We start from the raw sequence: 22,758 nt of genomic DNA, 5'->3' as shown, positions 1-22,758 counted from the left end.
TGTTTATTGTCTCATTATATTAAAGTTATTAGATCTAAATAATCCAGTGGTTAGTGTGTTAAACTATTAAGATTAGAAAATCTTTTTGAATAGATTAGGTTTGTTAACTAATCACCATTGTGAATTGAATGAAATATATTATTAATTCCCTTTTTCTTATCAAATTCTCTTTTTTTTTTTTTTTCTGATTTTACATATGAACAGAATGTACCTCATTTCTGCAGCTTGGGCTCTCATTTCTGCTAATTCATAAAGTCTTTTGGCCTCTCTCTCCTTCTTTTTGTCTTCTTTTCTCCACTTGGAAACTACATTCCTTCCGAATTCACGCTGTCGCAAGTCTTTCAGGCGCTGAAAGAAGCATTTACAGATAAGCATAAAAATTTTATTTAAATCCATTGAACTAGACAAAATATATAAAGATTTTTAAAAAATAGATGGATTTGCTCTTGAAGAAGTATTTAGATATACATAATGACAAACAAAGTTAACTGCCAACTTCACAAAAATTCATAGCAAAATATCTTATCCTCTATATTACTAAACAAAATGATCAGAAGAGTCCTTTTAAATTGAAAATGGCATCTCATATAGCCAAGGAAATAATATGTACCTGAAGTAAAATGACTATGCTGAATTTATTAAGACAGGTGACAGCCTCTCTAGTGGCTATATGAGAAATGCAATAAATCTGAATAACAAAAAATAATGGGGATCAGCAGAAAAGTTCAGTTTGAACATGTATGCTATATTATAATAAACAGGGAAAAGCTGCCTACAGCTATCTGTAAAATTGGCAAATAATTTTGCAAAGTTAAATAATGCAAAATGAATTTTAACTTTATATTAATTAAAAATATTTTATTGATCACTCTGTACATATAAATGTATATGTGTGTGTATATATATATGGTGATTATACACTCATGTCTATAAATTAAGGATAATGCAAGTTCAGGAAAAGAAAGAATCAGAGGCAAAACAAATGTGACTTATTTGTAAAGCCTATTTATTAAACAAAAGGTGAAGAGCAAAATAATGCTATACTCTGAGTGATTCCTAGTTCCTCAGATATTTCCAGCTGGGTATGCCCACATTCCAGACAGCCGATAATTCTACCACCTAAAAAATCATTCAAATGCGTCCTTTGTGTCATGACTATGTGGTTATTGCACTGAAAGGCTTATAAAGTGCTTGCGAACAATGTTACTTCTTTGCCTGTATTCCTAATACATCATTCTCTTACACTCTCATAATCGTGATCGGAGTCATCTGGTGGCTTCTGCAATTTGCATGATTTTTGAAGATGTGTGTAGTCATTTTACGAGTTATATATGTATTGTAGGGTTCGATTTCCGCGTGACTCTGATTTATCCTTAATTTATGGACATGAGTGTAATTAAAGTCCCACTTTCAATATGCTGTAAAATAAAAACCAATGGTCAAAATGGCATGGAATAAGAAAAAACATTCCAAAGTATATGAATAGATGGCATTATAAATGGCATACTACGCAAATTAAGAAACACTCATGCACAGACACATTGTATTTGTTATGAAAACGCAAGAAATGTGGTGTTCTCCTCACATTACATCTCAGAAACTAGTCATGACTCAATGAAGGATAACGTTCAGCTATGAAGCTCTGTTACAGGAATGGCAATTGTGTACTAGCATCTTTAAAGAAATTCCGATCGTTAAAAGGTATAAAAAAAAACTGTAATTCTAAAAATGTGATTAAGATTCTGTAAAAATTAAGAAATTCAAAGAAAGAGATTATTTTGAAGTGAAATCTGGCAGAAGGAGGAAATCATTTGCTTTGATATCAGTAGAAAATGTGGCTACAGCATTACAGGAAGGGATGAGCAGTGGTGTGCAAATGTGCAGGGTACAGGTTATTGCCTAATCTTTAGACATGCCTGTGAGCATGGTCCATAAAATTTTATGCATTATCCTGCATTGCTATCCTTATAAAATTACAAGGAGTTGCTTTCTGTTGAGCTGGCAGTAAAACACACTAGAATTTCTTGCTGACCTGGTAGTAGACAATGAATGACTATGAAACATTTTTTGAAGCCCATTACTATCTCCAAAACTTTGTCAATACACAAAATTTCAAAATATGGGCAATGGAAAGTCGATACTCCAAGTATCCCTTCATTCTTCCAACGTAAGTGTGAGGTGCAAGTTGACAACATCGCTTATTGTAAGGATGTTTTTTTGTAGTTTTTTGAGGAGATGGGTCCTACAAGTCTAGTTACTTGTATCATCAATTTTAAATGCTGTGAGCCTTTTGCAAAAGTGTGTCAAATTTAGCTGAATTAAAGGCACTGATTACACAACACATACTGTGCAATACCCCAACCAAGCCAGAGATCATGCGGAAGAGCAATACCACTTAGCACAAAGGAAGAAACTACACTTGATCACACTAGGCCCTTGCAAGCAATAAAGAACCCTCTAGAGAAAATGCATATTAATACAAAAAAAGAATAGTAAAAAAAAAAAAAAACACATTACATTTTACATTACATATTAAGTTGTGTAACATTAAAAATGCATAAAATACATTAAATGAGTGCTAACTTTTTACATTAGGAGAGAACTAAACACAAAAGCTTTAACGAAATGTCCCAAATAAAAGATTTTATGACTGGAATTTTTATGAGTTCTTCGACTTCAAGAGGCATCCAATTTCTTGGCCACCTGACTCTGTGTTCTCGCCTGAGTCTGTGTTCTTCTGTGCATAGGCTTTGATCACGTGATTTATTGATCCTTCTAGGATGCCACATTGACAAGTCGAACTTTAATCAAAGAAACGACTTTGATGCACAGAAAATACACAATGGTCAGCGTATATTTGGTTAAGATAAAAATCAAACTCAATTCGGTTAACAGAAACGTTAATAAAATGTTGATAAGTTGTTTGTCCCTTGATGGAATTATTCCATCTCTCCTGCCAATCCTTAATTATTAGTTTTTTAGTCTCATTTCTGAGTTGGATTTTGGACTCATGGAAAGATATTTCTTGGGTTTCTAAATTTAAAGCTTCCTTGTCTAGTGTATCTGCTTTTTCATTTCCAATATACATCTGATGAGCTCTAATCCGGATCATTTTAACACAAAGTTCAGCAGCTTTTCTTTATATCCATTTCCCCCCCCCCCTTTTTCCAACAAAATCTAGGACTATTAAAGCCGATCTTGAATCAGAAATCATTTGATTACACAACACATTCATAATGTGGGCCCTGAGATATTCTGGTCCTTTGCTGAACATGCTGTTCATCAGTTTCAACTTGAGGCAGAAAATAAAAGACAGCACATCGAACATGTCTTCTGCAAGTCTAGGGATAACTGACAGATGTTTCATTGTTGTTTTTATGTGGTTTTTGACTCAACAACAATTAAAAACTGAATCATTATGTGCTTTTTATGCAGTTTTTGGCCTAAGAATAACTAAAAACCAATTTTCCATCCAATGTAATACAACTTTGCTGCAGTGAATATGCTTTCCATTAATAATGTCACATCTGCTGAATGACTTAAAAGTGATTCTTCCAACAAAAAACCCAAAACAATCATTAACGTTGATTTAAATTAGTTTAATGTGCAGCTGATGCCAAAGTTGTTACATTTCGATTCAAAATGTCTCTTGTAGCCAAATCCACTTTTGTTATGCTACTTATTGTGGCATCTATTGATACACTTTTGAACTTTTTTTGCTTTATACCATAATATTTTTCCCTTCTTCAGGTACATTAAGTTCAAATTTGAAATTATTCTGACCAATGTTTTTTTATGGCATTTTGAAAGTGGAACTTTAATAATTACCCTGTGTGCATGTGAGGGTGTGTGTGCGTGCAATATCTAAGTACATGCCTTAATTTAAATGGACAAAGAACCACATGGCAGAATTTGACTAATGTGGAAAATGTTTTGAAAAGGAAATTGTTAAGGCAAAAATTTAGGTCTGGTTTTCAAAAGATATAATGAAGAAACATTATGAATGAGGATAATCCAAATTCTTAGCTAGAAAGAAAGTATGATAAATTTACCACAAGGGGGGAAAATCAGTTATTTCTAGTCCTAATTAGCTTATTATAAACATTTCAGGCTTCAATCTTTTATTATAAAGAAATAGCATTTAACAAGAGAAGAAAGAAGCATGAAGTTTTCCCAGCCTTTCAATGTACAATTTTGTATAGTTTTTCTTACAAATAAGGTATGTATACTAAATATTTTACATTTACAAATCATAAAACAATTTCAAATGTAATATTCTATTCTAATAGAATTCAAAACTTAACTAACCTTTTAATTCTATATTTACAGCTTTTGACCCAATTATATTAAATTATGAGTTTATTAGTAAACAACAGAGCAATTCAGAAACAACCTCTTCAGTGATCTTGTATATCTTTAATTTGAAGAAGCAGGAAAGATTTTGACTGATTTATCTTAAGCTAAGTTATAATCTTTTTGCATTTGTTTGTATTTATTACTAAATACAAACTTTCATATATACATATATGATAGAAGTTTACATATAAAGGTAATTTTTTTTTTAAAGAATGCGTATTTTTACCTGTTTATGAGCATGATCATAAGAATTTATGTGATTATCAAATTCTTGATACTTGTAATATTGTTTTTCACAGAGTTCGCAAAAAAAGTTGGCCTTTAAATCAGCAAGACCTTCTTGAACAGCCTTCTGTTTTTCTTGAACAGCCTGAAATAAAACAATTTTACTTGCTCATAATTTTTTCAAGAAAGAACAGAAACCCTTTCTTGATATGTTAGTTTCTTTCTGTAACAGATGCCTAATTCATAATTAAAAATTTTATAGAATCCAACACCACAATTCAGAAAAATTTGTTTTTCCTTATTCTTAATACAATTAATTCAGAAACAATTTTTACAGATATTAAATATATACAGGGTAAAAAATTCAAATCATTCTCTTGCAACATCTGCCCCTGAAATAATCACACCTTGCATTCTTCACAAACCTAAGAATCTTCTAAGCCTTAATAACTAAGCCTCTTCTAAGCCAAGAATCTTGAGCAAAAATTGATTGTCATGTTGATACACCTAGTATTCTCCTTTTCTTAAAGATGTTTAAAATAGAAAACTTTAAACCAATAATATAAACCAAATCAATAAGTGACTTTTAAAATTATGTATATTCTTTATAGAACAGGTAATTAAACTAGCAGCCGTAAGTAACAAATAATAATTAAACGTTTTATGTATTACTAGAAATAATTCAATTAATAATAATTTAATAATTTCTTTTTCTATATATTATCTGTTGATTAAGAAAAATTATGAATTACCTTTCTTAAGCTGATCAACAGAAAAAAACTTTAAAGAGTATTGCAGCAAAAAAAATCTTTGATTTATGAATATCAATAAGAAGGAAAAAAATGATAATACTCACCACTTCATCTTAAACAAAAGTAAATGACTTAAGAAATAAAATTTCCTTAACTAGAAATATGAGACATCAAATCAAAAGATCATTAAGTTTTTAGTGAAATCTCAATGTAATACAGGGCAATTATAAAAACTATATACAATCCATAGTGTTTGGGAAAACTGAAAAATAATTTAAATGCAGCTATTTTATATGACATATACTTACTATGCTCTCATAATCAGTGCCAAAATTTTCAAATGGTAACACCACCAACTTTTTTTTTTTTTTTTTTTTGCACAGATGCATAATCATCACAGTAAAATAAAAAAAAAATGAAATTTCAAAAGTATTTAAGAAAAGCGGTTTCTTCTCGTCACTGCATGTACAGTAATATTATGCACACATTCAAAATATCACTATGTTTGACAGTAAAAAAATTCAGAAAAGTTTCGAATATAAATTGTTTACCTTGCTACTACTGCTGTCTTGATTGTTAATGCTTTTTTTGCCTTTGCCTCTGCCTAGCACCAACATTTCTTGCATTAAAAATACCATTGCAACTCTATTTAAGTTTTTTTTTTTTTTTTTTTCCCTTTGAGGATCACATTGCCATGAAAAAAATAGATGTTGCCATTTGAAAATTGAAAAAAAAAATTATAGCTGTGAGAGCCAGACAGTTATTTTTCACACAAGTTTTGAGCACATATCCTATAATACCTGCAATTAAAATGTTCTGTTTTTTTCCAAGCACTCAGGGCTTATATTTTAGCAAAGTTTTTTTTTTTCTTCAAACATCCTATATTTTAAATAATAAAAAAAAAACCTTCCAATAAAGATACATTTCTGATTTATTCTCAAGAATTTAAAAAGCTACATTGATGCCAGCAAATAAAAAAAAATTGTGAATGCAAAAAAAAAGTAATTTATTAGATGTAAATTAATTGAATTTACCAAACACATTTTGAATTCCAAAATTTAAATATTCTAAAACAGACAGCAATACTTTAAAAATTAAATCTAAAAATCTATGTTATATATTTTTTGCCAACATTTCAGCATCAAATTATTTGAGTTTCATTAAAAGGAAATCAAGTAATCATATAGTTAGCTTTTGAAAAGAAAAAAAAAAGAAAAAAAAAACATTTTTAAAAAAGCTCGTTAAACTTTACTTTATATTTTTGTTGCAACTCAGCAGAATCTTGTTTTTCTGTTTCTAAAATTCTCCTCTTTTCAGTAGTTTCTTCAGCATAGTCCATCTATAAAAACACTCAAAATAAATTTCTGCTTTATGGAAACAAAGAGTTGATAGTTCTTTTATAGCTATCATAAAAAAAAAAAAATGATCAACTACATAAATTATGTAGCCCCAGAAATTACACACAAATTGTTCATTGCATACAAAGAAAAATTGATAGAAATACACAAATAATGATGGAAAAACTAATTTTCATTCTTCCACAATATTTAGAAAATTCACTATTTTAACAACAGAAAAAGGATGACAAGTCACTGATAACACAAATACTGCATCTTAATAAATTAATACTTTAATTAACAACAATTTGTTCATTAAAAAAGCCCATTCAGAATATTTTAGCAAAATAAGGAGGCATTAGCCTTATTCAACACCAAAATTATATTTAATATCATTTTTATTTGCAATAATTGCAATAAAATAAATTTGCAATACTTAAAATTTAGATCTATAAATATATAAAATTTGCAAAATATACTGAATTGTGCAATTAAAACTATCATATAAAACAATTGTTAGTTTTTTAAAAAAATGTAACAAATTGAGCTCTTTCTGCTTTTATTATTAGAATAAAATATTTAATACAAAAGGCTGTTTTTTATGCTCTATATGCTTTTAAATAATAACTGTAATAAAAATTATTTACGAATCTACTTCTTGAAAAAAAAACTATTGAAGCCTTATTGGAAACAGCATGTTTTCTTTTTGTTTGTTTATTTGCATTTATATTTAAATGTACTACCATTTTAATTGAAATTTTTAAATCTATTTATAATAAGCACCTAAAATATTCAGTTCAAAATTTTCTCAATGGTCAACTACAAACAAAACTAAGATAAGAATCTAAAGATTACATGAAATAATTCTTATAATAATTGTCTTATCCACCTACACAAAACTTTAAAAAAAACTCGAATATAATTTTTTTTTTATCTTGCATTTTTCAATGGTTTTTACAGTTGGGGTGCTTGATTCTAAATTTTAAATTTATACCTAAATAATTTTAAAGATAAAGCTTTATGAGTATTGTCAGTTTCAAACTGTGAGGACATTGATCATTTCAATTTCATTTTGGTGCAATATTTCATTTTTTTAAGTTAATTATTCAAAAAAAAATTTGAATAAGTTCATTCCTTAAGCCAAATTATTATTCTCTTATACTACAAAAATCATTTTTGTGTTGATGTTCTGCTTTACTTTTTTTATTTAATTTTTTGTGTTTTCATTACCATGTGCATTAAAAGAATTTTTTCAAGACCAATAATAGTTTTTACACCAAGTTTATTATTATTTAGAAGTTTTACAATTTAGTGTTTTGATTCTTTTTATTCATTCTTCAGTGAGAAAAATTCCTTGAATTACTGACACATAATGTTTCAAAAAGATGACAGAATAATGAAAATAATAATTCAGAAAATCAGCTTTTTGCAGATACTTGTGTGAGACTCCAGAATGAAAGTGTTTTGAATAGATATATTGTGAATAAAACTGATCGTAATTGTGGATAAAACTGATGATTGCATAAAATTATATTATTGTGAATATTTGAAATAAAATAAGTAAAATTGGAGAAAAAACCTTCAACGAAATTAGGAAAATTTAAAACCAAAGAAAGTTTTATGAATACCAATGGTAATTTTTAATTTTAGTTTATGCAATTATTATATTAATTTTATAAAAGTATAATATTTTCAAAATTTCTATGAAAACGTTTTTAGCTTAAACAAAATAATCTGTTGAAGATGTAATTAATATTATTGATATTGTGCAAGAGCATAATTTGAATAAGAAAAAATATATTTGAGCGAATTAAATTTAAATGAAGTATTTGTGCATTATTTAAGTTAAGAACAAACATATTAAAAAAAATTAGAGTTCTACAAGCATTATTAGTTTTAATTTAATGCACTTACAAACCTTAAATACATTCTTCTCAGTCTTTTTAGTTTTGTTCATGCAAGTATTTTCTATTTGCTAATGCTTTTTGTTTGTTTATTTGTTTAAGATAGAATTTTAAATTTTTTGTAGATACTTTTACATACATATGCACTATAAGAATTAGTGGATTTAAGTTTGAGAGTAGTAGTTTTTTTTTAATGCCAAAGTTAACATCCCCTCCCCCCTCCTTCAGTTTAGCCGGAAAAATAATTATAAAACTTTTACTCAGAGCCAAAAGTTCAATTTCCTACTAATTTTTGTTGGCAATTATCCATGAAAAAAATCAATTGAAATAAAAATATTTAAAATCAAGCATTTTATAAGAGTTTAAAGGAACTTCAAAACTTTCAATTTTAAAAAATATAATAACAATAGTACTTGATAAATTGATTTTTTTATTAAAATTAAATTAATATTATAACTTGCAGGAAAGACTTCAATTTTTTTATTACTTTCTACAAAAAAAGATTGAAAAAGGGTACTGTTATGCCTTAAACAATTAACTGGTAATCAAAAATAACAGACATAAAGATGCTTAAAGAACAGTTCATTAATAATGAACAGGGATATTACTACATACTTAAGAATAAATAATAAATTAAATTCTTAAGCTTCAAATATAGCTAATTCTATAACAAATTGATGTTTAAGTAGAGATTTCTTATGGAAAAACTAATGCGTAGCAATTTCATGAAAGGCATACATCATCAATATAACTAAATGTCTCTAAGATGTATAATTTGTTGCATTAACTAAATAAAATCTAATAAAATATAATTATTTATTCTTCAGGGCATCTGCTATTGAGAATTTTAACATATAATTTAAACACAAAAAAAATAAATTTATAAAAATATTTCTGAAAATATTTAATACTAAATACAGACAGGTTTGGAACAACAAAAATTCTTTTGTTGCTCATAACATAACTTTATAAAATAATGAACTCTGCCAAACATAAATACTGAGAAGTGAAATAAGTAGGTATAATTGAACACTACAATGAATAAAAAAAAGTATCCGAGATATTAAAAATATTGTAAAACTATTACATAAAAAAATTGATCAATCACAAGAATGATAAAATTCCATTATAAACAAGCAGAAATGTGCCATATCTATAACATAAATTATGACATGTAATATTTTATAGATTTCAAATACATAATATAATTATGTCCTTACTTTAATATAAAATTATTTGCACTGCTAACAGACAAAAAAAAATATTCTCATGTTAAAAATGCAATTTGAGAGAAGTTTCGAAATATAGTGCATTCTTCATGTAATGGGTTGTTGCAAATGTAATAGCCAATCAATGGCATTAGATTTATACTAACTGTTAAAAAAAAAAAAGGAGTGCTAAGTTGATGTGAAATTCAGACAGTTTGCTAAGATTTTTTAAAAAATGGTACATTACAAATATTTGTTTCATTCAATAAGAATGGGCATTAAAGAGCATTACCACATCAGATTAATCATAGAACTCAGTCAATGAAAGTTGCTATAAATTTAACAGTTCAAATTAGAAAATTCTACAATGAAGATGCATTTTAGGGTGAAACTACTAATGAAAAATCAGCTGTTTGTCAGTATGCAAAATTTAACTCAGAAAACTTGAGACCACAAAATTTACACTGTAACAATCCTCCCTTATCTCTGAATTAAAATGCATTAAGATTTAATCAAATAATATCTACAAGAAAAGCCACAATAAATTAACACTTTTCAACTGTGTAAAACATTTAACAACAATAAGAAAAGTAAGAAAGTTCAAAAGCTGTGTACATCATACATAGATGAAGAAAAAAAAAAGAATAATCTTTGGAAATGCCCTTTAAAAATTAAAAATAAAAGGGTCAATCAACTGTGACTGAAAAAAATGGATATTCTAAGGTGATTATACATGTTTGTCAAAATGTAAGAAAGAAGCTTTCCGTTCAAAGAAAATTACTGCATGGAGATCTTCTGCTGGTGTTATTCACTATTTATTTATTTTCAAACATAAAATGAAAAATGCAGTTCAATATTATCAGATACAGGAAAAATTGTACTTTAAGCAATCAACACTAGTGGATAGGCATGAAGTCCTATAACTTCAGGTAAGAACTCATATTCTTAACAATGAAAGTCAACAATCTGAATGCAAATTGTGCCTACATTTTATTAAAAATGTACTAATGCTGCGATCTATTTCTTTAATTAGCAGGTCCCTTTTTATTCCCTGTATTTTCAATTGCCCTTAAAATCACTTACATCATGCAACAACCCAACACAAACAATATCACTATAAAACTTTTCAAAAAAAGAAAAGAAAAACAAAACTTCTACTGAATTCAAAGATGATCTAAAAATTCCTGCATATTAAGTAAAAAAAATAATTGAAAATCTAAAATGAAAGCACTATAAAAAGAATCAATAAAAAAGTCATACATGTAATATCCAAGATTTTTCATACAAAAGAACTTGTATTAATACTTATAAAGGAAATTTGCAATAAAATACATAAAAATTTATATTTTCTCACATGCCTTTTTCCTTTAGAAAAATTTATATTTATTGGTCTCAAATTTGAACCAATTATTTGCCAGATCTTTTTCATTCTTTTAAAATTATTATTCAAATGTATTTTAATCATTTATATTTTGAAAATTCTTATTATAATACTTAAACAACATCAAGATTACAATCATAAAATCAATTGTTATAAAATTTGAAAGAAAAAAAAGATGAATAATCCCTTTTTCTTCAAATAAAACATTCTTGCTCTTTTTATAAAAGTGATACATTCTATTTAGCATTCGTTAATTTTCCCAGTAAGTATATGAAATGGCTGAACGGTTGAGTGGTTATACCTCAGGAATGATTGGAATGGTGGTGATATTCTTGTTCCTCATAAAAGAGCACTTACAGCTCAAGAGTAAGCTTCGAGGCTTCAAGCTCAAGGAGCACAAAAAATTTCACTTCGCACAATGACAACAGTTGGTCTCATCCCCTACCAGACAAGTTAGATGAATGATTTTATGAATAACTTTTAACATACACAATGAAAAAGGAAGAGAACAAAATTCTGCCAAGTAGACACTCTTTGGTAAAAATTTATACATAAATTAATTTTAGCCATAACTCATTTTTCACAAAATATTTGCATTGTTTAGAGTAATTAAAATATCCCAATATAACATCATTTATTTATGGGATAAATTTAGGAATAATTGATTACATATAAAAGAAACAATAAACATATGCAAAAATTTCAAAATATTAAAAGAGAAGCTATAAAAGAAAATTATAAAAAATTTGTATTCATTATAATTATTATAAGAAAGTATCAAGTAGAAAGCATTTCATTAAAAATAAAAATGATAATTCCAAAACCCAAGTGTCATGAAAAATGCTTGATATTTTGCATAAAATCTTGAAATAAAATCAAAATAATACATTTAACAATTCGATAGTAAATGCTGAGTAAATATAAGTCAAAATTTCAGTTCTTGCATATTTTCTTTGATGTTTGTTGCTGTGCGATTTACAAATACATGTGTGATTAAAATTATGTGATGAAATCAAAAGAAACAGAAGAACCTAATTTTTATGGTTTAATTAAACAAACATTTAAATTTAACTAAAATTGGATAATTAGAACTTAATAGGATAATTAAAACTACTGAAAAGGTATTTAAATCCTTACATTTCCTTTATTTTTTTCCTAATTTTAATTTCATTATTATATTTAAATTCATCTTTGAGGAACTTACTTGACTTAATTTAAGGTGTACATAAAACTTTGAAATACTCCAAACATATATGTTCTAATTTTTTAATACAAAAAGATTTACTTTAAGTAGAATTGATTAGTTTTATATGCATATTGAATGCAGTAACAGAGAAATTTTGAAACTTGGCATTCAAACATGCACCTTGAATAACTAATTTTACTCACAATATTTTCCTTGTATAAATTATGCAAGAACTACCCATTAAAAGCTTGTAGGCAATCATAATCTTATATTCTTTTAGGAAATAGGTAAAAGAAAATAGCTAAATTAAATCTTAGTTAATAATTAATTAGCGTTTTTGCATGCTGCTATATTTCAATATACCAAACTAATGTTGGGCAATACATTAGTAAACAAAATAGATGGTGGTTGATCTTCATAATCTTCATGGCAACAACATCATACTCACACAATTTTCACTTTCTTGAATTTACTTTAATGTATCAAAAATAAGGGTTAATGGATCCAAATAAACATGTTTACCAACAAATCTTCTCTGAAAAATAATTTTTAGCAAGAAAAAATGTATCCTGTAATGCAAATGACAAGATTATTTTCTGCAGATTTCTTACAGAACAGTTCATTCGCATTGCAAATTAAAGTTACCTCCATCTCCATTCGTCCAAAGCCCATAATGTCCTCCTTCATGACAATAGGGAGCGGATCAAGGCGACCTAAAGTGTCATGAAATAACTATGAAAGCAAAAGATTGAATGTAACCACAAAGAAACATAATATTGCAGTAAAAATATTACAAAGGGATAGCACAAGGTTATATACAATCTTTTAAAAATTTAAATACATAATGTAGAGTAATTACATTCTCAATGTCTGACCAATTTTAAATAAATGTAATGAGTAATTTCCAATATTAATAAAATCTTTAATTATTAATTTCCCTTTAATTATGTTTGTGAATAAAACATAATATATTGATTTTATTTAATAATTTTAAATTATATCTTTTCATTTTATACAAAATAAAGAGAAAAAGTCATAATAAATTTTCAAAAATTAGATACTTTTTTTTTTTAGTATGAACAAAAAAACTTATTACTTGAAAAAGGAAAGATCTCATGACTAGTTTGGGATTAAAAAAATACTTAATAAAAGAGTGTATTAATATGTCATTTCACTTAATGTCCCAAATATAACTGGTATTTAATAGAAACAAAAAAAAATGTTTCACTTAATGTCCCAAATATAACTGGTATTTAATAGAAACAAAAAAAAATGTTTCATCTTGAGAAAAATTTAATAAATAAAAAAAAAGCTATTTATTTATTATTTTTTTAAGAAAAGTATGATTTTACAAGAAACACTTAAGATAAATATTCATTATATGCTTCTTGCTTTTGTTCCAACAATGTCTGGAAAAAAAATCGTCATTGTTAAAAAATAATAAGTATTATATAAAAGAAGTGGGTGTGGTTGCCTACAATTTTCTTGCATAATCTGTAATAAAATTGTTTTACCCTCCACCTTCATAAAACAGTGAATCAGATGTGGTAAGACATTGAATACCTTTCATGGTATTGACGAAAGATAGTTATGAAATATTGATGTTTGACATGAATTTGACTGAATTTTTACTAAATCTATTGTGTAATACTTGTTGTTGTTTTTTTGGGGTTTTTTTGACAATTAATCCATGGCATTTAGCAATAGGTACCCAAAAACAAAATTTGCATTTTAGATTTGTTGATTCCAACCAACTAAAATAGAACTGCAATTGTAATCACAAAATTATATTTGGATAGTCATATATCCTCTAAATGATTTTGCTCAATGTTTGATTGAAATCTCCAAATGTGATATAAAGGCCATATACCTTATTTCATCAATTTAGATCAAGATATTATTTAGTTGTTAAAACAAACAGATATAATGGTAAAAATGTGTTTTTGGGGAGGTCTACATGTAGGTCTTCTCACAAATTACATATTGACTGTCAAGTGATTTGAGACTTGTGTCACAATTCTAGCAACTATGTGTACTGCATATTATGGTAATGTAAAAGTGGTTATAGTGGAATAAATTGGGGTTTTTTAAAGGAAGGAATAAAGAAAAACTGATTACAATAAACAGTAAAGTGGATTCTATAACTATGGAAACTATGTAGAAATCTCTCATATATAATCATTTTTCACACATTTAAAGTTCAATTCCAAACATCTCATTCATATTTACTACCCATTTTTTAAATACATAGATAAAATATGTTTCAGATTGCCAAGAAATATCTAGTGGTAGAATCAAGATCTCTGCAACTCCAGACAATCCACATTATGTGACTCCTCTTTTATGGAACTAACTAATTTAATTTCACAATTATTATTTTTTTTTTTTCATTTAATCAACCATGTCAAGGATTTATTTTAGATTAATCTTTTATTATTATAATTTTGCAAAAACTGTATGTTTTTCATTTATTTATTACTAGTCTTTTTGTGAAAGGCTAGTTCACAAGGATTAATAGTCACTAAAATTTTAAATGGAATTTTCTTCAGCAAAATATATTTAAACTTCAATGGATATATAATTATGCTATTTTAGAAGTGTTACATTATGTTCATTTTACTAAGCATTTCTCTCATTTTCTGTCCATCCCTAAAATTTAAGCTTTAATTTGAAGCCAAAGTGATAAAGCTTTAATTAATATAAAAACTTTTTTTTTGAAACTAAAATTGTTCTTTTAAAAATATGAGAACAGAATAGAGAACTGTTCAGAATTGAAGTCTTATGTGTACTATAGAATATGTTTTTTTTTTTGTTTTTTTTTTTTTTTTCCATAATTTATGCAGAGTCACAATGGATTATTCAAAAGCAATTTCTCTGGATCATCAAAAAATTTGGATTTTAATTTTACTTTCAAAAGGATTCAAATGATATAAATAATATCTCATTTTGTTTCCATCAATAAATCACTTCTAAAAAATTATGATGTTTAAATTTTATACAATCTTTAGCTCTAAGAAATCATATTCAATAAAATATTCTTTAACTTTTATATCAAAAAAATTCCAATGTTCTATGAACAAATTTGACCAAGTTATGAAATTCTGAATACCACTATTTTAGAACAGTCAAAAATATTATTTTAGGCCAATCATCCCTACAGAAATTCTGGGTGCATTTCAGTATATCTTCCTTGAATCAGTCAATGAAATATCTAAAATCATGTGTTTTTACAAAATAGTAACATCTACATTTTCATAACTCACTCAGTTTTAATTTGCAAAAGAGTGAACTTTTTCATCTATTTAAAACATTATTGTACCAAAAATATTTTACTAAATATGACTCTTATGACAACAGTACAAAAATTTAAATTTGTAATTCATCAGAGCATTTATTACTCAAAATACATAAAATATAATTATTACTTCATTTAGATCATTTTCATTATTAATTGTATATGTCTAGTACCAATTGTTTAGAAAATATCTATTGCACCTAGTTGGAATGATATCCTGTAAATATAAATCCTGTTTGCTTCAAATATTATACAATTATTGAATTAACAATATAGATATTTTAAAAATTATTTTAAAAGTTAAAAGTTTTTTAAGTTAAATATTTTCTTGCATTTGTTTTACTAGAAAATATCATATTTCATGTTTGTTTAATTTCAAACAAACATATGCTGAAAATCACACTTTTTAATGTTTAGTTTCCAGTAAGAATTAACTTTTAATTTGAGCTTTTATCAACTTGATGGCAATACACTAATAAAGTCTAACTTCTCCCAGGCAAGCATAATGTACTCATGCAAATTACATTTTATTTTTATTTTATATGAAATATATTGTTAGAGACTATTCTTTAAAAAATGTGCATATTTTCTTTTTATAAATTTTATAGCTTTTTATTAAAAAGTAGAAAAAACTAAAATGCTAAAAAATTGCAATCATTGAAAAGATAGTTTTTTTTAATTTTAAAATGAAGTAAAAATTACTTTTGTAATGTGATATTTTTATCTCCAAAAGAGTGGACCAAAATTTTGCTTAATTTTTTAATTAAAGAAAATTAAAATATTAAAATTTCTGGGACACATATTCTCAACCTCTAAAATATGTATGTGCCAACTTTAGTAGTTTTAGGTCAAATAGTTTTGCCTGCAGACTGCAAATACACAGACACACACACTTATCTTTATTATAAGCAATGATAACTAATGATAGTGTGGAATTTATGTTTTTACATAAGATTTAGTTTTTTAAGTAGATTTAGGTGATAAGCAATATAATAAAATTAAAAGGCTGTGTTTATAAGTAACGCAGTGTAATGAATAAGTGAATATAATGAAACAGATTAGAACTAAACTAATTAAACTTGGCAAAGCATTAATATTATTCTAACATTTCAAATTTATAGAATTTATATTCTTTATATTTCTATTTTTTCGGCAAGGAAGCTAATAAAATGTTATTAACCTTCTTGTCTGCCAACTCGGAAATCCACCACTAGACCTTTTGCATATTGAAACAGAAATATTTATCCACTTTAAATGCCATGTATATTTTATTCCTCTTTATAAATTCAAGAACAAATAGCTCAGACAATAAATTTGATATGTGACAGCTCTTGCAATTTTTTTTTTTTTTTTTTTTTTATAAATGCAGATAAACATTTTGGAGAACTTTGTAAGAAGGAAGGAAATCTAAGAAATTTGAAATTTAATCACTTTTAATCAAGTTTTCCATTATCTAAGAGGATTCTGATGTCAATTAGCTTTAAATAATCTTTAGTTTCACTATATATACATTTACATATAATAACCTATATCTATACAATGTTCTTAACCAGAATGTTTCACAACCAAAAGTGCAAGTAACAGAGATAGATACAGGAATAGCATACACCCAAAGAAAGATTTAAAGTACCATTGTCATTATAATTAAATATGCAGTTCACAGAAATTAAGCAGAAATGAAAATGAACTTCATTTTTATAATATTTAAATTTAAAAAATTAACTGCATAGTAAATTTTCAAAGCATGAAAAAATAATTAAATGCTTCGACATACCCTGTTCAGCACGGCCTAAACCTTTACCACTACTCCATCCTTGCTTCTGAAGTAACTGATAACCAAGATTATCCTAAAAAAAAATGCATTTATTAAGATATTCTGGAAATATATGAAAAATGATTACAAAAAATAAAAACTGGGGAAATTTATATCTATATATATTTTTACAGGAAACGTAATTTACTTTATATGTTACCATAAAATAGAAACAGCATAATACTAAACTGACTCATATGCCTGATAGGCAATCTAAAGATGAATTTGAACATTTTTTTAATGAGTCACACAAACTATGCTAATGCATAGATTATCATTTAAAGATTCTACTACATTAATTGAAGTATTTAACAATATATCAATAAAAGAAAAAATTTATGCACAATTTGGCTCTTGACAAGATAGATTATAGATTACTACGTTATAAGCATTTTTTAAGGAATCGCACATTAAAAATATGACACAAAAAATTAATAAGTTAATATTTAAACTTGAGTTAAAATCAAATTTATTTCCCATGCACCTTTAAAGAAAATATTATTAATTTAATTACTATTGAATCACTATAATACTAATTGATATTATTAACAGCATAATGTAAATATTTAGAGATATATAAGTTCAAATTGTCATTTGTTATATATATATATATATATATATATTAATGTAAAGGTGATGATTCAATACAAATTTTATATTTAAAAAATGAGTATATTATAGAATTAAAAGCATAAGCTGACCTGTGATATAGGCTGTGTCATAGATGACTGTTCCAGTTCCAATAATCCATCATCATAACTGTCAATATTTTTGCTCTGAAATTTAATATGTTGAATAAAATAAAAATGTGCAAATCATTAAAAAATGTGTAGTCAAAAAGAAATTTATAAGCTATTGAAAGCTAAACTTCACTCAAGAAAAACAATTCAACAAACACTTTAAATTATTGCATGAATCCAAATGTTTTTAATTTATAATAGGATTCTATGGTTCAAACACACTTAATTTGTCAATTACTAAAAAGTTCCTAATGTTTATGAGCTATGAAATTGGATATAAGAATTTCTGCCTGGTAAAATTTTCCATTACAGTAAATTTCTTACAATACAAAATAATTTTGAATTCCTTTTATATACAGAGAGAGAGAGAGCTAACACATACAATAATGATTTAATAAATAGTAAATTTCTATATTTATAATTTGCTAATTTACTTTTTTAGAAAAAATATAAATGATTGTGTATATTTTCTAATATTAAAACACCCTTACTATTGTGGATGAAATTCTTTTAACAATATTTTAGGAGTAACAATAGTGCATAAACAACAAAATAGATGATTCAGAATTTACTATATATATATAGTTCAATTTTTTTGAGGTCTCAGACTTTTGTAATAAATGAACAGAAAAAAAGTTATATTATCAATACAACTACAAAGCACACAGAAAACACAATTACAGTTTTGTAACTTTCAGGTAAGAGACTACTTGGAAATCTTTGATTAGTGTATCTTGGAACATCAACCCATATTATGATATGGGTTTCCATCTCATAGTAAACAGTTGAAGTATCCAGAAAAAAAAAAACTTGCTAGTACATAATGGAAACTAATTGCTTATCATTGTTTGTAAGAGCAGCTTTAAAGTTGTTTTTACTAAGCAAAATCTTTGAAGATTTTTTTTTTAAATTCACAAGCCATATTAATTGATAACGGATTTCCACTATATTCCAGTTTATAAAATATAATTAGGTGAGTAAAAGTTGTTAAACGCATTTACAATGTAAATTTATACATTGTTTCTTAGTTCGAATATAGCGGTAATAATCAGAAGAAAAGCTCAACCTTTTTTAGGAATTAGTGATTCAGTATATCTAATGCTAAATAGTGTTGTCTTTTTCAGTTTATAATATTACGCTATGAATCAAAATGGGGAAAACATGAAAATATTGATCTTGAAACCATAAAATAAGCAATTATATCTGTGTAATGGAAGAAAAAATAAAAATTCAATAAGAGAACCAAGTAAAATGCTAAACTATAAAACATTAATTCTAAATTTTACAGTTTTTAAAAATTCTAACAAAGAAAAATTCAAATAGATGTTCAGCACAACTCTGAAAAAGTATTTTTTGAAAAGAAGAGCTTTATTTAGATCAGTATATAAAAAAGTATATTAACCTCATGCCAGCAATTAATTGCCAAATATGCTATGTTATTCTATTGACTGATTCCCACAGAAATGGGATTAACCCTTAAGTTCATCAATGACATGTAATGAATATATAATTACCAAAAAGCATAAAGATAATATGGACTTACAAAAAAAAAAATTAGCTTATAAGTCAAAAACAATAACTTTGAACCACATCAATGTCGAAAGACTTCTTCCCATATGGAATCCGGAGAAAGTAAAGTTATTATTAGAACAGGTAACTAACTATATGATCAAAATATGAAATCATCTTCCACCATGAAATGCAATTATAATTTTTTAACTAACCTTTCTCATCTTATTGTTAATAGATATTAAAAATTAGATGCATGATACATCAAATAAGATATTTATCCAAAAATTAAAAAAAAGATGTCAATTTACAGTCACGTAACAAAAAAAAGATAATTTTCTGTGGTACACCTACTGTATGAGAGTAAATAAGCAAATTAATGATAGAGCTTCATAAATATCCAATATATCATAAAAAAATTATTTAAGATAAGGGACTAATTTTTTATTTGCAAATCTAATATTAGTATAAAGCATTTCCTTTTATTTTGTTACAACTAGATGGAAAAATAGAGCAAAATAAGAAATTCTAATATAAATGTTTATTTCAAACTTGCAATGCTCAGTATTTAATAATTGCAAGGTAATTTTAGATGATAATTTAATTATCTTAAATTACTACATTATGCATTTCCTGCCTGAAAACTCTCTCAAAAATGATATTTTAATGAAGAAATTAAAAATATTTCAATTACAATGTAAATTCAAATTTTTTAAAAAATATTTTACCAATATTCTTTACACATACATATTTATGGTTTGACAACGGATTCTAAAGCCATCCACGTTTTTGTGCATGTGTTAGGATGGGTTTAATTCATCAATATAGAGGTGAGAGGAAAGATGAATGGAGGGGATGTTTGCATTTAGCAATAAAATAAACTCGGATTACTTGCAGTCCGAATTAAAATAATATGGTCAGAAACAACATGATATTCACATACACTTTAAAAAAAAATTGAACAAAAAAGTATCTAATAGGGCAGATATCAAGGTCAACAAATGACGAATTCCGGAAATGTGCTCATCCTTCCACGTTTCTCACCTTAATGAGATAGAATTGTCGAAAAGTGATCGTCTCAGAATACTGAAATGAACAGTATTTGTACATTTTCCATTAGTAGAGCCAAAGCTTTAACTAATCTTGAAAGATGAAGCTATTTCTTTAACAATCATATTAACTGCAAAGATTTCATAATGAAAGTTACATGCAGCTTGTATAGAGCCCATTAGCAGATTCACAGATGCAAATAAAAGAAAATTCACAGTACAGAATAGACCTCTATATTATCTATGTATTTTCTTTTATTTCAGATCTAGCTCAATGGAAATATATAAACTAGCAATGTAATAGTGGAAATAAAGATTTGAAATTATTTAAAATATCTTGAAGTCAATCTTATTTTTTATCATGACAACTTATTACTTCAATTGATTGCAGGAATTTTATTTCTATTATTAGGAACTAAGGCTAATTTATAACACAAACACATAAAGAAGTCCTTTCAAATTTGAATTATATTTTTAACTGAAAAGGATTTCTTTACAAGCTAAGAATTTTATAAAAAAATCGATTTTAAACTGTAATATAATTACCGAATTTGTGTATATCTCATCATCTGCAATTATTTACTTTATATATTCTTATTATTAAAAACCAATCAACCTATAAAAACTATTATGAAGATAAAACAACAGGTAAATAAGATATCAAAGCACACATGATGATGAGAATTTTCGATATGCTAATCAACAAAACTTTATTTGCCGCGAATCTCCGACTGCAAATAAATGACTCCAGGGTAAAATATAAACAAGTATCAAATACCTCATAGTCCCGGTCCTCATGAAAGCGAATATACCTTTCCGACATTGTACTGATCAAAACTTATCCAAGATTTAATAAAATATTACATTAAATTATTTTTTTTAAAAATCATAAAACATTAGTAACAGTACATAAACACAAAAATGAAATCTCTATAAATCTATTCATTTCACTTCAAACATTGCACAGTATTATAATTTTTTTTTTTAATATTTGGAATTGTGTCAGATTGGAACAAAGCTGTGTGATAATAACGTTTTCTTGGCTTGACATGAGTTCCGAAAAAATAATCCGTACATATTATATAGCAATAATCATCCTGTATTTCAAATCTCGTTTTTTGAAACAATATGAAGGCTGATTTGAGATGAATCCTGAATCATAATAAGATGATGAGATGCGATATTCATCTCATCATCTGGTTTTTATTCAGATTTTACCATTAAAAATCCAAATATGCTCATCTCTACCGATCTATTCTTCCAGAAAAGAAACGATGTCTGATGTTTCAAAAACACAAATCCCATTAATAAAGCATTTCATTTTACTAGCCATGCTATTCCTATTAACGTTGTTGACGCAATACTATTAAGTATCAAATTCATATAAAAAACATGCCATAATTTCGAATTTGTGTGTGGAGGGAGTGAATTACTTAAAGATTCGGGTTATTCCATATGATTCCAAATTCATCAAGCATTGCACTTCAAAGGAACATAACAGTACCATGCATTCATTCACATTAGAGATGCATAATCCCCGATTATTTAAATAACAAATAATTTTGCTATTGATATTTTTTAATATTTGTTACGAATATCTGTTATTTCAATCATATTATTAATTAAAAATTATTACTTAATATTAAATATAAAATTTATTAATTGTAATTAATACTTAATTTATTAATTTAAGTAACGTGTGATTGAATTCATTTATCTATTTCAGCTTACTTCTTAAATTTGATTTTTTTTTCAAAACTATTTATGTAATTTCTTTATTGGAGTTAACCATTTTCTGAAAAATTTGAATTAAATATATATGTCATTTCTTTAAATTGTTTAATTTAATTCTATATTCTAACAATAGATGGCGCCAGCAGTAAACGGAATATATGCAAAGTCAAGTCACAAGCAATTAAAAAGGATTTGTATGGAATAGTCTATCATCAAATGAGAATATCTGAAGGTCAAGATCACCACATGAAGTGGAGCGGCGACTTCAC

General features: G+C 26.3%; 1 protein-coding gene across 3 annotated transcripts in view; it reads right to left on the bottom strand.

Annotated features, from left to right (window-relative positions):
• Positions 1-21,675, bottom strand: part of LOC129971155 (serine-rich adhesin for platelets-like) — a 30,511-nt gene extending 8,836 nt beyond the window's left edge. Inside the window, exons 1-7 of one of the 3 annotated variants that reach the window (XM_056084659.1) lie at positions 21,534-21,675; positions 18,159-18,233; positions 17,419-17,491; positions 12,995-13,062; positions 6,586-6,672; positions 4,583-4,726; positions 212-348 (exon numbers count right to left, since the gene is read on the bottom strand). In XM_056084659.1, the coding sequence (XP_055940634.1) occupies positions 212-348; positions 4,583-4,726; positions 6,586-6,672; positions 12,995-13,062; positions 17,419-17,491; positions 18,159-18,233; positions 21,534-21,578 (629 nt within the window). In that variant the 5' untranslated portion in view covers positions 21,579-21,675. Of the gene's footprint in view, positions 1-211; positions 349-4,582; positions 4,727-6,585; positions 6,673-11,464; positions 11,605-12,994; positions 13,082-17,418; positions 17,492-18,158; positions 18,234-21,533 lie in introns of those variants that run through there. The other 2 variants (XM_056084661.1, XM_056084660.1) reach the window with 2 other exon arrangements.
• Between the last annotated feature and the right edge of the window lie 1,083 nt (positions 21,676-22,758).

This window comes from Argiope bruennichi, chromosome 6 (genome assembly GCF_947563725.1).
Source record: "Argiope bruennichi chromosome 6, qqArgBrue1.1, whole genome shotgun sequence".
NCBI lineage: Eukaryota > Metazoa > Arthropoda > Arachnida > Araneae > Araneidae > Argiope > Argiope bruennichi.
The sequence above is the reverse complement of the archived record's forward strand: the minus strand, read 5'-3'. Positions and strand labels throughout refer to the sequence as shown.